General features: G+C 34.3%; 2 protein-coding genes across 2 annotated transcripts in view; one reads left to right on the forward strand and one right to left on the reverse strand.

Moving 5' to 3' along the window:
* The window catches only part of LOC136800980 (nuclear factor of activated T-cells 5-like), a 131,482-nt gene extending 122,084 nt beyond the window's left edge, over nucleotides 1-9,398 (reverse strand). The window contains exon 1 of the mRNA XM_067057594.1: nucleotides 9,389-9,398. The gene's annotated coding sequence lies outside the window, so the exon portion shown is untranslated. The remainder of the gene's footprint in view (nucleotides 1-9,388) is intronic.
* LOC136800983 (uncharacterized) lies at nucleotides 1,699-5,825 on the forward strand. The gene is made up of 3 exons (XM_067057596.1): nucleotides 1,699-2,964; nucleotides 4,609-4,713; nucleotides 5,015-5,825. The coding sequence occupies exons 1-3, from the start codon at nucleotides 1,722-1,724 to the stop codon at nucleotides 5,143-5,145; spliced, it is 1,479 nt and encodes a 492-aa protein (XP_066913697.1). The 5' UTR covers nucleotides 1,699-1,721; the 3' UTR covers nucleotides 5,146-5,825.
* Nucleotides 9,399-17,837: the final 8,439 nt, after the last annotated feature.

The raw sequence follows: 17,837 nt of genomic DNA on the forward strand, positions 1-17,837 counted from the left end.
AAACATAAAATTGGAAGAAAGAAAGATGGAAAGGTAGCATAATGAGTAATTGCGTGAAAGATTGAGTGAATCTGTGAAAGAGCGAGTGAATCCCGAGTAAGCGAGCGAGTGATTGCGTGAAAGATTGAATGATTGAACGAAAGAATGAATGAATGAATGAATGAATGAATGAATGAATGAATGAATGAATGAATGAATGAATGAATGAATGAATGAATGAATGAATGAATGAATGAATGAATGAATGAATGAATGAATGAATGAATGAATGAATGAATGAATGAATGAATGAATGAATGAATGAAAAATGAGTGATTGAGTGACTGAGTTATTGAGTGGAAGAATGAATGAATGTATGAGTGAAAGATTGAGTGGTTGAATGAATTAGTGAAAGAATGAAAGAATGAATGAATGAGTGAATGAACGAGTGAAAAATGAGTGAATTAGTGAAAGAATGGGTGGGTTTCAGGTAGAAAGTTGCTTATAGATTTTGAGCCAAAAAATGCCAAACTTTGACTTATTACCTAATTTTAAGCCCAAACTCAAGGTCATTGGTATAGTGGTTACCTTGACTCCCACCTGGGAGGCCCGAATTAGATACCCACCGTGTCTCTACGATTCACTTGGGAAGTGAATATACCTTCGTCCGGGTCAACCCATGCCATGGGTACCACTACTCTGATACAAGAGTGTGGGTGATATGCCAGACATTGTGACGTGCCATAACACTCATAAGGTTCGACCTCCCACGAGCATCACTCTCCCAGTGTCGTTCGAGTGTCATGGCAGCTTGTGTCTGTCAGCGCCGTGATTCATACATTTTCGTGGGTAGGACCCATTTCGGACGCATTTGGAGGGCTCGTATCTATCTTTATACCTAAAATACCTCATCTTCAAGTACTATCGGTATCTATATGATAATAGCCGCACGTGTCTGAAGCCTTTCTCTGTTGCGTCTTTGTTTTCGCTAGCAATTTTAGATTTCCGTACATATTGGGGATATGTTATTATTTGCATCAACTCTTTTAGCCTAGACACGGGTGATATTGGTAATTCTTGCCCCCCCCCCGATTAGTGTCCATGCCGTTAATAGATTTTAACAATAGGCTGCGGAAAAGTTATGCATTCCTCCACATTGAATTTTGAGTGATCCGTCATCTTTCTAAATTTGTGGTATTTTAAAGAATTTCCAATATCTCAGATTATGGAAGACTATTTTCAAATTAGACTCAGACTTCAATGTTTACGAAAAATATTTCCAACGATTTCCAAAGATTTTCAAAGTCTTTAAAAAGTCACACTCAAATGTCTACCCACGATGGCTAGCTTTGATGGCTAAGGAATCCATTTTTCATTTTCAAGCCATGTGGAAGAAATTCAGTTGTGGTTGAAACTACATACCATAATATATAATACGTGAAACCGTGCACTCTTCGATGTAGCTAATGAATTATAGTGACAAGTCGTCTGTGACGACGGTCTGGGACCACTAGTACATTGCCAAATATTACCGAAAATGTCTCGTTTTTCTTTGAGTGAGTGAATAAATGAATGAATGAGTGAAAAATGAGTGATTGAGCGGTTGAGTGAAAGAATGAATTATTGAGTGAAAAAGATGAGTTATTGAGTAAAATAGCGAGTGAATGAATGAATGAATGAATTATGTTTTTTTTTCACTCAAATGTATCAATAAAGTTTTCATAAAAGAAAAGACAAACAAGATGTGCAATCTCACAAAAGACACAATTGCATTCGTTTTGATCCTACTCGTTGCATTGCTGGTCATACCAAAAATCATACCAACAATTTCCAACATTGGATCATTTGGCATTAGTACCATTTACTCGATGTTCTACTGGGTATACCCACCGCCAAAGTGTGAAGACGAAGAAGGGTGTCAATTCATCGTTAAAAGTGCAGTTTACGGTGAAAAGAATGTCAGTGGTACATTTGTAGATTTAGCATTACCGTTTTATAAGACACCATTAGATCTGGAGAGCTACCGTCAAGGATTGACTTGGAGGTACTACAAGACAAGCAGCATAGGGGAAGATGCTGGTAATGTTGAATTACATAAAGAAAAGAGAGAATTGCGGTACGGAAATGCAAGCGTGTTTTTAGAAGAAGCGATAAAGGGCGATGAAAAAAAGACTCAAAAACAGAGAGTAAATGGTCTTGAAATGGATGAACTTAAGCGTGAGAGTAGAGCTAGTAGAGAACGAATCGGAACAAAAACAGTTGCCTTAGGATCCGAAGACGAAATTTATTATACTGGAAATATGGGGCTATTTGCTGCAGTTCTAGAAGCCTATAACCATCATTGGAATCTTAGGATTTCTCCAGATGATTTTTGGCTCCCGATCACCAGAAGAATAGCAAGTCTCATTGATGACAACTCTGGCAAAGAAACTGTTCGAAAATTCTTTGTGGATCATATTGGTAAAGAGAAAATTATTGTTGAAACAGGGGCTGACTCAATTTATGACGTGCCTTATCAACATATTTTTAAACAATTTTCGAAACAAATTGGAAAAAGAATCAAGGTACCAGATTATGCTGAAAATATGAGAGCTAATTTTACCACAAGCACACCAGAGCTGCAGATTGTATCGTCGATCACTTTGATGTCATCACTCCAAGAATATTTTGAATATGAATTACATTTCATTTGTGGTATCAAAGCTGTAGAGATGCTGGGAACTTTCAAAGATTGGGAACAATTGCAACAAAAATTTGATAGGTTAATTGAAATCTTAGAACCTATTAAACAAGATCTCGCATCAACGGACGGGTTTAATATGACGTATTGGATATCATCCGTTAAAAAGACTTTGGGGAATTTGGTATCTACGTACCGGGGAAGACCGGATACAGTTTGGTGGAGTAAAATCATGGACCATGAAGTCAAATATGGATCTGGTAGATCTCATGTCTACTCTGGATGGATTGTTGAGTTTCTACAAGGTATAATACTACTTCTAAGAATTTAACGTGGAAAAGGTGAAAAGGGGGGAGTGGATCTGGAGCTGGTCGGCTGGTACCTTTGTTCTCGGGCAAGTTAAGGATTTTTTCAAATCTTGCCGGTATTAGTTCCCAATGGTAGACGGAGGAAAATAGTTTTTTTATTGTTGATCCAAAAAGTACATAAAAAATATAATTCAAAAATACCTGGGCCATAATTATTGTTCAATCCTATGATGTCATTATTGACGTCACAAAATTATTGAAAAAAGTGTCAGATCAACAATGATACCTAAAGAGGGGAAAGAAAAATACGGCCCAGTACTTTTTAGGAGGGCAAAAATATGAAGAAAACGATGCAAAAAAATAAGATTTTGAAAATGGGCGGAAAAACTGGACGGACTTTTTTGGCCGTTTCTGCGGAAATGACGGGTTTTTTTAACTTTTGTCGTATTTTCTCGTCACGTGACCTGAAAAAACGCGTTTTCGTATTCCGTGAATTAGAATCCCCAAAAAAGTCCCGCCTAAAAAATAGGACAAGGATTGATTGATGTGTTGATGGTTGTCATTTACAAGAAAAAGAAAGTGAAAGAGAGTTCACTCTCGCGTCACAGGATAACTTTTTTTAAATCTTTTTAATCGTACATCGTCATCGGTCACTAGTCAAGAGGGGAACGATAACTTCATAAAGTTACTTTTTTATATTCAAAATATAATGTCCTGGACTTTCTTTAGTTTATACTTAAATTTTGGACCAGACTGGGCTGTTCTTATTTTTTCGAAATTTTTATGCTTGTGATGACGACAAAAATTGCCAAAAACAGTGTACACCTTGACACTTTGAATTAGTCTAGTTAGCAAGCTTTTATATAAAAACTACCCGCCATTCGATGGAGTTTAAAATTATCTTTCAAAACCTTAAAAAAATTGGAATATTTTAAGGTAAAAATTCAAAATTTAAGACAGTGATTTAAAGTCGGAGCCTCACTGATAAAATCCTCTCAGTAGGACTACAGTAAAACATATGCAAGAATCGAAGAAAAAAATTATGTCAAAAGCTTTTCTTCTTGTCGAGACATTTAATTTTCAAAAAGAAATGAAATGAAAGTGATATTTTTCATTTTTTTCGATCTTCATTTCATCTATTTTACAGACCAGAATGGAAATACTCAAAAAATAATATCTTCAATTCTAGTTATGGTATCAACTTCAAACTTTAACCAGTAAGAGATATTGACAATAGGAAACGAAAAATGACCAAAATTTAACAGGATCTGCTCTCTAAAACACACACTTGGTGACGTCATCATGTTGGAATGTCATATTCCGTTTCCTATTGTCAATATCTCTTACTGGTGAAAATAAGAAGGGTCAGATTGTTCTAAATTTGTTCTTAGGTTTTGGCCGAATTTCAGCCTCGTGTTCTTATATAAGCATATAAAATAGTTCTTATAAAAAAGCGTTTTGATTAGTTGATATCTTTGCTTATTGGTTTCACAGGTGATTAAATAATTACTACACAAAAAAGCTCCAGTATTTTAGAGGTGACACAAAATACTTTTGAAAGTGGCCTTTTCTATCTATTGCTCTTTCTATCTTAAATAAGTCTGGATAATATCTTGCTAATCAAAATATCTATATTTGTAGGGAAAATCAATGTTGATGGCCTATCAGAGTTTTCAACTGGATTATCAGTGGTACCAATGTTACTTGTAAATGGAGGATTCGAAAGCATGTCTCATTTAGTTGGAGGTACGCCACTAGGCTCTTGTTTCTCAAAAGGGTTTGGCATCGAAAACTCCAAACAAAATTTTAGTCCCTTCAAGAGTCGGATTTCATTTCGGACTTTTGGCTTAATTTTATCCTACTTTAAGAACAAACAGCTAAATCGCCAAAGTAAAATTTCTTTTGGACATATGCAGCGTTGATTTGTCATGAAATTAGATTTTCCTTTTTGTGTTCAGTTATACAGCTATAATTTGCAAGTTTAGTATAAATCTGTCCTGTAACAAGCGAGATGATTTAAATCATGTTTATCTCATCACTTTTTCAGGAATGCTTGGTTACACCGTTCATGGCGGCAATGAAACCTTAAATGGCGTTCCCTCGATACGCCCGTTTCAAGGATGGGCGATGTTGCTGAATGAAGATTGTCCATTTAGAAAAGATCGAAAAACAAAATAGAAAAATGGGGCGTCTTGGCCGCTGGACAAGCATTGCTTGAGTTCTTGGGTACCTGGTACAATTGCTAAAGAACTTTAAATCTGGGCAAAAACCTTTTTACCAAAAACCAAAACCAAAAATAGATTCTCATCTATTTTGTGAGTCAAATAAAGTTGCCTTGACTTGCCCAAAAGATCGATTTTTTTTTAAACTTTAATATTTCCTTGTTTCTAGGCTAAGGAAGGTAAAAAATCAAAGGAATAAATTTGAAAGAAAATTTTGACTCCCGAATTCTGGGTTGTATTCTGGGGGGATAGGGGTACTTGGGCAAAAAGGGGTACGGGGATCCGCCGCTAATCCAGGGTACCTTTCTCACCTCAATTGGTCCCAGGTAGGGTAGCAAAACAGTAACTTAGAAAAATCAGGCCCTCTTAGGGTACCTTTTTGGGGGAATTCGGAAAAAGTGGAAATTTTTTAGAAAATCTAGGAAATTCAGTTCCACTTTTTTTTCGCAAATTCTAACGCAGGGCCTATTTTTAGGGTCCAACCTCAGCGGCTACCCCCCTCCCGGGGTTGCAAAATGTAAAATATCTTTCACATTTTCGAAATGCAGCATATGTTCTCAGGAACTATCTACGAGAACACTTTTGCAATGTTTGAAGAGTTTTAAATGATTATTTTAAAATATATTTAACTTTAACTAGACTATTTTTTCTATTTTTAACATTCGCTGACCATGAAAACCCCCTATAGAGGTCAAGCAGGACCTGTTTGGTCCTGGGGGGGGGCTGTTTCTGTTCGGAGGTCAAATTATTGGTAATAGCTCCTGAAATAATAGAGTTTTTGCCATGAAATTTTCTGTAAATTCCTAACTTTTATTTAGCTTCAAAAAAAAAAAAAAATTTGCATCTAAAAATTTTCACACCTTGAGCATGATGACATTTCTGACAGTAAAGTGTCACAAAAATTGACACTTTTCCAATAGAAATTTATTTTTTATGTCAAATATATCGTTTAAACCGTAATTTATTGAATATTTAGCATAAAATAAGCATTTTAAACTCAGGCAACTTTTTTCTAAAGCCTTTGTTAGAATACAATAGCTATTTACAAGAACAAGGGAAATTTTCGGTTTTTGCTCACTTTGACCATGATGAGTGACGTCATCAAAAAGATTTTTTGTCAAAAGTTAACTTATGTGACAAGGATTTTGTGTGCCAAATTTCATTCAAAAAGACCCACTAGATCAAAAGTTAAGGGGTGGTACAGAAAAAGCACCCTCTAGTTAGTTTTGAACCGCCCCTAAAAGCCTAGGTTGACTAGGGTTAGCCCCATGATTTCATTAACACTATACCGGGTGCACCAAAAAAAAGTATACAACTTTGTCGAGATATTGTGAGCTTCAGGATTTAAATTTTTTGTTCGTTCTTTTTTTATCGCATAGAGGATGCTCTAACTTGAATTTTGAGCTATCATACATTAGGTTTGAAAAAGTAATTCGAAAATTATTTCAAAAAAACTGACTTTTTTTTAATGTCGAAATTTCAAAAAATCGTCAAAAACAGCGAGCAAACTTTTCTCTTAACACTTTTCTTCTTTACACATACAAATACCAAAAAATGCAACTTTGTTCATCAAAACTCGTTGCGGAATTTAAGAAAATGTTAAAACAAGCTATTCCCATATGGAAAAATATTTTTGGTAAAGCTGAAAATTTTTTTTGAAATCTCCAAGAGAGGTGTGGTGTGTTACGGGAGAAAATTTTTGAAAAAATGAATCACCATTCCTCAACTAGTTGCTCAAAGAACTTGGGTCTGCATTGAGTTTGCTGGTGTTGGAAATATTCATGGTGTGTAAATAAGATGGACAAACCGTTGGCAAAATATAAGATAGGAGAAAAAAGAATGAAAAAGACAATGAAATTGTGTTTTTGTCATTTTGTCTTATTTATAGCGTGGTTGCTGTTTTTAATGATTTTTTGAAATTTCGACATGGAAAAAAAGTCAGTGTTTTGGGAATAACTTTCCAGCTACTTTTTCAAATTTAATGTATAATAGCTCAAAATTGAAGTTAGAGCATCCTCTATACAATAAAAAAAGAATGAACAAAAAATATAAATCCTGAAGCTCACAATATCTCGACAAACCTGTATACTTTTTTTTGGTGCACCCGGTATATTAGGCTCACCAAAGATCAATAAGGGAATTTTGCTTTGGGAGTCATCGCCTGGTCTATCAGAGGGGATGCGTACAGCTTAACATTACCCCTGGTGAAGGTTAACTTGTAGGTTTATAATATTGAAAAAGGGTTATTTATTTGCTAATAACATTGTAATTTGTCCAATTTTACCTTATAGAATATCTTTAGTCATCGTGTAGAAATATTCCATTCAAAAGATGACTAGTTTCTATTCATTGCTTCTTATTTTAGATTCTACATATCTAATTTTATAACACAAGAAGTTTTGTTTTGACTGAAGTCCACTATTGCTTTCACCGCAGGGAGCTTGGGGTAATAGAAAAATGTGGTCTTTTGCCATTAATTCTCACCTACCTGGTAAGGATTGACAAGGGGAATTCTCTCCCTCGACTTATTATTCCTTGGTATTAGTGTCTCGTAATTTTGCGCACGTTTATTTGATATGATATATCATCCACTATTTGAGATGTCTATGGAACAACCCACCTAGAAACCCTCTTCAAGAATTATTTGCCCCCTCCTATCAAAGATACACCCCTTCTCACAGACTCACTGGGACCCCTTCCCAGTGAAAAAATTGGCCAAAATATTGTCCCGGTGGAAAATTATCCCCCAACTTTTGTCCCCACTGAAAATAAACAAATAAACCAATCCTCACTGCAAAATATTATGTTATTTTTCCCATCCCCGAATAATTTAAATCCCCATACATGAAAAATGTGTGAATATCAATCCCCATTGTGTTTCAGTCCGTTATTCATTTGAAAAGTTACAATGCAGAACTTGACCAATTTTTCTCAAGGTCTTCGATAATAAATTCAACAATAAATTGCATTAACCTCGCCTAACTGGAATAATAATTTTCAAATATTTCTAGCTCTACAAAATAATTATGGAGATATGTATATTCCCGTTTGGAGTTTAAAATTTAGAGTTCGGTTGTAGAAGCTTCTAATTTTTCAGTTCGTTAAATCCTGACTCAATGATAATTTTTCAATTTCAGTTGATTTAATTATAGCAGCCCCCTGTCTCACAGTCTCAAATGAGATTCAAATGAGGATAGCATTATTTATAGATATTCTTTTGTTCCCAAAGTCAAGTACGTATTGTTTGGGAGTGATTTTGTTCCAATGGAATTTCAATTGGGGATGGAATCAAAACAAAGTCAATTACTCAGGTGGGCTAAAATTGTGAGGTATTTTCCAACCGGGGACAAAATTTTGGCAAAATTTTCAGTGTGCGGGGATCACACCAGGTCTGTGACACAGCGGTGTATAGCAGTAGCGTAGCCAAGAGGAAGGCAAAATTTGTGTAGGAGAAAATTACTGTGTCATAAAAATCTCGGAAAAATCTGCTCTCTTACACAAATTTTGCGCCCCTCCAGTCTACGCTACTGTATAGCAATACCCCTTTTATAATATAAGCTAACCCCAAGGTTATTGAAAAGAAAATTGATGAATCATCGCTGAATTGGTTTTCCAAAAACAGTAAATTTCCAATAACAATAAAGTAATTTCCTGTCAATCTGAACCTATTAAAAAATCAATGAGTTTGATTTCCGTTCAAAATACACAGTAATCACTAACAATGTGGAGTCTCTCTTACTCGAACACGCACGGGAATATGTACAAATTTATATTCGAAGATTGTTCTTCTGTGTGGAGAAACACAAGGTTTAGTTTTTACTTTGCAGAGTTTCTGAAAGAGAGAAAATTCTATAAAACATTATAATATTTTGTTCTGTCCGACAGTCTGAACAGTTGAAAAGTCTGAAAAGTTCTTATACACGCTTCTTTTTATAAGAATAGACTTTATAAGAAAATTTATGATGAAATTGACCAAAAAATTAAGAATATGGTAAGAAGAATATCACCATCATGGAACTTGGCAACTGAACCTAAAAATGCCATTTTTGGACCATTTTACCGTAAATTGCAATTTATTACCCAGCAATGCTAAAGGTTCAACAAAAATGCCAACTTTTTGCTTGAGGTATGTCTTACATGTTAGATTTTGGCTGCTATTGGATCCAAACTAAAGAATTACCGTAAGAATATTTTAGGATGATTTTCCACAAGCTGTTTGAAAATATTCATGATGAATTGAAAAAAACACCATTTTTATTAAAAAAGCGTGTACTGTGTATAGTTTTATACTTGTTGAAAAGAGGAACAGAAGAATTCGAATCTTCTTGGAAAAACATTTTTAGATGTTCCATTCAATCACTCAAACACTTGTACCATTGGATTCAAACGTTTAAAAAGTCCTACAGTCATTTTATTAAGAGGCTAATACGACGGCTACCGAGCTTTTAGTAATGGTTGAAACCGGCGATAAGTTAGTACATACACGGTTCACTTGCCACTAGACCAGAGTCTTCCTTTCAGAAGATTTTTTCAGTTTATAAAAAGGTTTTCAGTGGACCGTTGGCTAAATTTGCACGCGCCGGATAGTCAAGACGTGCAATCAAATATGTAGTGGATTTTGACGTCCATGCTATGTTTTGCAACATAAAAGACCGTTCGCACACTTGTTTCACACTGCAGGCGACCCAGGTAAACAAAAAACAATAAAAAAAATTTAATGAATCTATAAATAAGAAATAAATGAGGCCACAGGAAGTTACAATCAAAAAAGTTGACATGACCCTGCATTTTGAACCCCCGTACATTTTATATTATGGTTGTAACGACCAGATAGACTTCCCTACCAACAATTACATAATATATGAAATTATAATGATACCCCAATTTAGTGAACAATCTATTTTCCGGTCTGCAATGATCATGTCAATAACAATCTTCAAAAATCTTGATTTTCTTTTAATATCCTTTAGGGAAATCAAATTATTTATTTGATAGGAAATTTGAACTGGTGTTTCTTTTTCAATTTTATTTTCGTTAAGGAAATTTTTCTCCGATTCAACGACTTCGGAAATTGATTGGTGGGGGTAAACCTCGTTTTAGACGATCCTATCGTCTACACAAGATCACTATTATAAGAGGTAATAGTTATAGGAATAGGCAGGATAATTTTGAAAACGGTGTTTATCCCGAGGCGGAGTAAGCAGTGGTGGATGTGTTTACACAGTGTTACAAACTCTACCGCGACTATTTTACCGGAAACCGCCCTGACGCCCTGACTCTGCGCATTATTTTCTTGCGTTTACTGACCCTCTAAAGTCTAACGGACGATAGCATCGTCTCACTCTTTTTATGCTATACTGTTAGGTAGAAAGAAAGGTTACGTCAACACTTTGTAAAAAATCAGAAAAGACTAAAGAAAGAATTTCACACAAAGTCCAAAAAAAACCATTTTTAGGCACTTTTCGGCCCAAATTTTTCTTTGAAAATCGAGCGCTTTCCGATTTTAAACAATACCACTTTACATATCAGTGTACAAAAAAAACAAAAACCAATCCAATCTCGAGAAATGCTCATTTTCCCTAAAAATGACAAAAGGGAATTTCCCCGAAAAGAGAATCCGATTTTTACGGTCAAAAAAATTTCCGGAAAAAAAACAGCTTCATTCACATTTAAGAGAGCCTTGCCCTTCTCTTTATGCAAAAATCAGAAAAAACAAATGAAGCAATTCCACACAAAATCCAAAAAACCCTATTTTCGAAAAGTCGGGCTCCGCCACTTTTTGAGTACTGTCATTTTGCATCACCGTGCAAAAAATCAGAAAAAGAAAAATGGACTAATCCCGAGGATTGAAGCCTCCTAATTTAAAGGTTTTATTTTATTATTTTATTTTTACATAAGTGTTTCCCGTTTCATATAAGCCTCTAGAAGGTGCTCCGTTGAAGTGAAAAAAACAATCAGGGGTTTTCGACTCCAAAGGGCTACCTTTTACTAAAAATGAAGTTTATAGCATCAAATATGAGTATGGGTTATTGTTTAAAAGAAGACGAGTTATTGTAAGTATATTGCTGCATGTATCGAAGAATTTAAGAAATTTCGAAATATAATGTCTTGCGGGAGATCAACAAAACCTAATATCGAGCTTTTACTTCGCAATTTCATGATCGCTCGATTACTTTAATATAATCAGCTTTAAATAGTTCTGGTGATATTGGTTTACTACACCTAAATTCACAGATATTATATTCTTTTCTCCGCACACTAGATATGTTAACTGCTTACAGATTTATGGTAAAAGTGTATCCAGATTTATAACAGACTAGTCCACTATACATTTCCCTGTTTAACGAAAATTTAAGCATACTAGAGTTCATTTTCGTAAAAAACTACAAAAATCTGGGTTTTTCAACTTCAACGAGCTGCCTTCTAGAGGTTGTAACTTTTGATGCGATGTTTTTAAGTGAAAAATTATTGTTTATCTGAAATCAGGAGGCTTCAAAGTACCTCTGTACAAAAAATGCAGTTTCTAGCGCTGATAAAAAGTTCATCTCTTTCTTCTTCATTTTTCATCTTCAAACATTTTTCAAACTGTTTTTCTCAAAACTTATAGTACTCTGAATTATCTTTTCAACGGCGTATAATATGTTAAAATTGAAACATTGGATGAACATTGGGAAACAGAATAAGAATTAAAACACACTTAAAGCGAATGAAAATTATGGGATCAAGCTGGAGTTTTTACAAGGTTTTCGATGATTCGGTTGATGGTTGAATGTTGAGACAAAGGATTTTATTGCTTTTTCTAAAGGACGCGTCATCTCTATTATTTCAAATGATCAATTAGTGAAGTATCTTATAAAAACTCCAGCTCATCCCAAATTATGATTTGCTCTATCCAGTTGAGTAGTTAGAGATCAGTGCCTTCATGCTTCAAAAGCATGGCATTGATGGATGGATTACTTCTTACAGTAGAGACCGCGGAGGTCATTTATTTTACAGAGTGGCTTTTCCAGGATTTCCTGAGTCAGGAAATTATATGCCATCTATCTTCTTTGTTTTTCACGCAGTCTGTATTTTAATGACTGTAGATAATAGACGAAAAGTCATATGCAGGAAAATTGAAATTTTGCTTTTTTGTATATTTTATCCCGTGTTTTCAGCCCACCAATTAAACAGACCGTCGGGTGTATATATCTTTTGATGGAAAGATTTCCGGTGAAACAAAATTGTGCGATAGGATATTGATGAATAAAAAAAACGGAAAAAGATTCTTTGATTGACACATCCGTAAGACCTTTTTCGCGTGAGACAGGATAGACTGAAAGGATCTGGGGTAAATAGTTGATTGTTTGCAACTATTAAGGGTTGTTTATCATTGATGCGCATGTTTCTTCAATTGCATGGGATATGTTTGTTTGGTTGTCTGGAATGCTGTTATTTGTTTTTGCGTTTTACATTCATTGTTTTGATGGCTTTCGCAATACGTTAGTATTTCTTAGAATGAAGGAACTTTAAGTCTTTTGAGGAGGTCCCCAGCGGTTTCGCGATGGCGTGATTTACGACGTTTTACCAAGTTCGTGATTTCGTAATTTAAGATTTTGAAGTGCGTAATTACGTGATTGGAGCAACCAACGTGATCAACGTGAACGTAATAGAAAGGAAATTAAACTCGTGATAACGTAATTTGGAAATTTTTTTGAAAGGTGATTTGAGGGGGGGGGGGCTCTTTTGAGTGATGATAGCGAGTTTATGTATTTGCACTTTTGAGAACGGCGGACTGGCTGAAGCGATTTGGAATAACCCTCCAGTTTTGACCCGTAAAATTGAAGACGGTATAAAGTGCTTATTAACAGCCTTTCTCAGTCAATCAGGATCTAGAACAATCAGAAGCTAAACCGCATTCGTCACAGAAAACCCAGATATTTAAACTTGCTAGTGGTAGTAAGAATGTGTGATCTAAAGTAATAAAATGTCTATTCCTAGGGGAATAGAAAGATTTACTTCGGAGTTCTAATAACTGAAAACTTTTTTTCCTTTCTGAAATTCCAATTGAACTTTCTTGAAGCTCAGATTCTTTGAAAAAAATAGAGATCTTTCGGTTTGGAGAATATCGAGGAAGGAACAATTCCATCTAACTTATTATAACCAAAAAAATGAATATGTTTTATTTATTTGCTCTGGAGATAAATCCAGAATTTACTTGTCAGTGATTTTAGGTTAGATTATAACTTTATTTCTTTCTTGAATTTTGACTTGTGTTCAATGAAAGACTGATTTTGTTGTATGATATTCAAGGCTTCTCTCATCTAAAACTTCTCGAAGACGTCCGCCAAGCTTTCTGTAATCGGTTTCTGGTTAACTTGCAACCAATAAAATTGATTGATTATAAGTACTCAATAAATTGTTACTTTTTCCTGATGATTTTCTTTTAAAATGATGAAGAAATATCATGACTAGAAGAAATTTTGGAAGGAAATTGAAAGGTTTGATGGAGATGTATATACTTTCCTCAATAAAAAGCTTTTTGACAGCATCATGATTGGCTAAGTCGATCGAAAGCAGTGATGTCTGATTGGTGTCTGTTTTGTTGAGTTTCGTGAAAGATTGAATTAAAAGCGGTTTTTCAGTAAGATTTTTTCAACTCATGATATTTATGACGTGATATTCTCTACCAGAAACATCTTTGTTTTCGCACAAAGTGGTAGATTTAAGCTTGAGAAGAATAATTTAGAGTTTGCCACTACTGATAACACTACCGGGGTGTTTTCGTAGAAAACATTGCGATAAGAGGCGCATATCTCTATACGACCACGCAAAGGTTTGGTATGTAACAACTTTGACAACTACTAACTAAGTTATTTTGAGATCGTGTTGTCATTTTTGATGCGGTTTAGTAAGAAGGAACTTGTTGTATTATAGAAACGGAGTTCATCATTAACCGTTAATGACTTTCCAATATAATTAAGTAAAAAATTGCTGATGTTGCCAAAGTATTTTGCTTTTTGAATGAATCTGTGATAAAACTCTGGCCCTTTCACCAGGCCAAAGGGATAGTCAGAAAGACATTCCCTTGCACGCGCTGTGACCATGTTTAGTCTAATTTGCCCAGTTATGAGATAAACCTTTCCTAACCCTTCATAAGAATAAAAATTTGTACTTCAAAAGTCCATCTGATACACTTTTAAAACGACTCTAGGATTCGGCCATTCCATTTTATATCAATACAGGAGGGGGGGTTGGACGAACATTTCCAAAGGGTAATCTGAGAAAACTTTCAAGTGGACGTTTTTCATTTTTCCAAGAGGTTAAAAAGAATGAAAGGGGGTGAAAGACTGATTTTAGTTCGTCCACCCTCACTTTAAGGTACGAAAAGAGTTTTTCCAAGGGTATTTTTGCGAATGTTGCCATTTTCCAGGGGGTATCTACATATTTTCTAAAATTTTTTCGACTTGAAAAGGTTCCTCCACCCCCTTTTATGATTTTTTAATGGAACAGCCCATTACAACAAGTTAGATTGTAACCATCAGTTACCTCACATACAGATTGCAATGGCAATTGAAAGTTGAATTAATCGAATGGCTTTTCTGCAATTCTTTATTTAAGTCAATATATCCTCTGAATGATCTGAGAACTGTATTTAGAAGGTTTTTGTTTTTAAATAAGAGTGATATCGTTTGCTTACTCATCTAATTTAATTCACAAGCTTCACAAGCTTTTTCACATTGGATTGATACGGATGGGGAGCAAGATTGGTCAGAAAGAAGAAAAGTAAAACATTCTTTACTTATATCAGCATAATATAACAATAGCAAGACACTGTCCTGATGTGAGATATGTGTCTGATATGAAACGGAAATACTTATGTAAAAATAAAACCTTTAAGTGAATTTTTCGAAAAGAAGCTAAAGAAGAAAAATGATTCTTGTGACATCAAAGAAAAGTCAAAATCAAACTTTCAGAAATTCAACGAAACGATTTGCGATTATAGCGAAAAAGCGAAATAATTAAACGAAGAGAAAATAATTACAAGTTTCAGAATACCCGAGAACATGTGACGTCAATATGCGTCAATACAGATCAAAAGCAAGGGAAGGGCCAATACCACAAAAATTCGAAACAAGAAAAAATATGAAAAATGATAACGATTGAAAAATTGAAGGTCTTCATTCGTCATGAGTAGAAAATTTTGACAGTTTCGAATTTAGCGATCTAAGTTCCTGTTTCGTATAATTATGTAGAAGGTTTGCAAAGAAAATTGTGGGGTCAAAATAATTGTCTCATTCGAAAAATCAATTATTATATCTGAAATATGACGTAAATGATTGTGACGTTTCAAAAATAGTTAAATGGGCTTGGTAACAAAGTGATACCTAGCATGAAACTCAATTAATTTTGTATTTTTTTCATCATCAACAACTTGCTAAAAGTCACGAATGCACGTGTGGTCTTGATGCGATTCAAAAGTTGCCATGACGAAAAATGATTACAGTTGACATTCTACAATTCGATTTTCAAGGGAAAGATGATCTTCTGATTAAAAATTCATGAAGAGTAATTTACATGAAATTTCAGCTGAGAAGTTCGAATTAGCAAAGTTTGACTGTAGTTGGTATTAGCTTCATACACGTTTTTTTAAAGAATAAACTATCTAAATTTTAAGAACGAGTTAAGAACATTTTAAGGCATTATGGACTCTAAAACATCTGTTTCTTAGGAAAATGGCCAAAAATGCTCAGAAATTGGTCAAAATTAGAACATATCAAGAACATTTTTAGGCTTAAACGTTAAGAACATCTGGCTTCAAAAATTTTGTATGTTCTTATTATTTCAGAATGAAATTGGATCGAGCAAAGGTACTAGTTTACAAGCCATTTGGCTCTCATTATAAGATATAAAAAAACACATTTAAGAAAGCTACATGAGTGTATCTACTGCGTTGATTCTCCTGGAGAGCTATTTTATCAAAAAATTAGTCAACAATCTAATGTAGATTGGCCTCCTTTAAAAAATTTCTTTTTGAATAACAAAATGTAATATTACAAAATCCCAATGCGAATCAAACTTTGTAATTTTCTATCGCAATTTTCAATTTTCATCATCTCAAAAGGAAAAAAATAGAGACACGAAATACAATTGTCACATATGATTAACTATTACGGAAAAGCAAATAATTAGCCATTTTTCTTTTTTTTCGCCGGACCAATTACTTATATCAGACATAATTGGTCAGCATTGGAGTAATATGCTTCATCATTTCGAAATATGGTGGATCGCTTTTTCATCAAAGCTAAAGAGTTGAACACCGGGCTAGGATGGATACAAGGAAATAACGAGGATTAAATATCCTCTGGTTTTTAATTTGTAAAAAGGAAGTTGAAAGAAAATTAGATCATCAAAAAATAGGAATCTTAAAACCACAAGTAGTTAGGTAGTTAGCTATTGATGATGTAGATATGGATGTGTGTATGTATTAAGGAATGGGTTGTGACTTGGCAAGTTGATCGAAGATGAGCTTGGATTTCGTGTTATGAAAACGTGACAGGTAGTTGTAAGGACATGAAAGAATTGCTTTTTGAGTGGAATTAGAAGGAGCCGAAAGATAAAAAAATACATCGTTGTTAAAAGATTTTACGAAGTCTTGATCCTTCAGAAGAAGGAAGTGATTATCAGCTTTTTGTTGATCTTTTAAACAGGAGAAAATCATTAGTGAAAGTATTGAAGAAAAATATACGTAGTAAGTGCTTACCTAATCCTTGGCAATCCATTGTGGAAAGTTCACCGCATTGTCAATAACTTATTTTTCCCACTGTTGGTTGAATATTTGCAATGACCTTAAAGGAAGAAAAGATAGAATGGTGTAGTTTTTGATAGAATAATCCCGTTTTAATTTTCTGATGGTGAAATAGAAGTTCAAGAAAAAAATTCAAAATGGCACCTGTCAGTCCTCACGTTAATGTTTAAATCGGAGCGGATTTTAGTTTACATGGGCTTAATAGCGGTAGCCTTAGCATTGACGAACTTGATAATACAAAAATTTGGCATTATACGGCCATGGTAGACTCGGGCCCACTCTCTTTATAGCATTAGGGTTGGTGAGGTTTAGATTACAATACAATGGTCGAGATTTAGATATCTCCAGTTGATATGCTTGATAAAAAAATTTCATAAAATTGCTGGAATACAAAAAAACATTGTTTTTCTTCGTTTTTTGTTGAAAAAAGTGATAAAATTCATTTTCTTTCCATGACGGTATTCAATTGTGCGGATCTATGATAACTCTAATTCGCATCCGTTAAAATGACCTTTTTATAGAAAAACGCGTCACGAAATTAGATTTGCATGTTGCTTTGAAAAGTGTATTAGTGAGACGGAATTTGGTTACATTACGATTAATGTTTTGATCTGGTATGATGTAGACTTTTGGAGAGGAAAATCGCTATTTTGTTTTTGTATATGGTGTTTGCCTGACTATGTGTTGATATTGTTGGATAATTATGAGAAATCTATTTATTATTGGCTGAATTTAAGTCAGAATTATACTACTGTTTATACATTCATTTGTGTGTTTTGAATGTCGTTTTTTTTATTCTCAAAATATACAATGAAACTTTTAAGAGGTTCATACGGGGTTCATATGAACTAGCAAAAAAA

This window comes from Clytia hemisphaerica, unplaced genomic scaffold, assembly GCF_902728285.1.
Source record: "Clytia hemisphaerica strain Z4C2 unplaced genomic scaffold, Clytia hemisphaerica genome assembly, whole genome shotgun sequence".
Classification (NCBI taxonomy): domain Eukaryota; kingdom Metazoa; phylum Cnidaria; class Hydrozoa; order Leptothecata; family Clytiidae; genus Clytia; species Clytia hemisphaerica.

Excerpts from the sequence above, each read along its gene's own strand:
- LOC136800983 (XM_067057596.1), top strand. The coding sequence starts at position 1,722 with ATGTGCAATCTCACAAAAGACACAATTGCATTCGTTTTGATCCTACTC. Across the intron at positions 2,965-4,608 it reads GATTGTTGAGTTTCTACAAG|GGAAAATCAATGTTGATGGC; the intron begins GTATAATACTAC and ends CTATATTTGTAG. Across the intron at positions 4,714-5,014 it reads CATGTCTCATTTAGTTGGAG|GAATGCTTGGTTACACCGTT; the intron begins GTACGCCACTAG and ends TCACTTTTTCAG.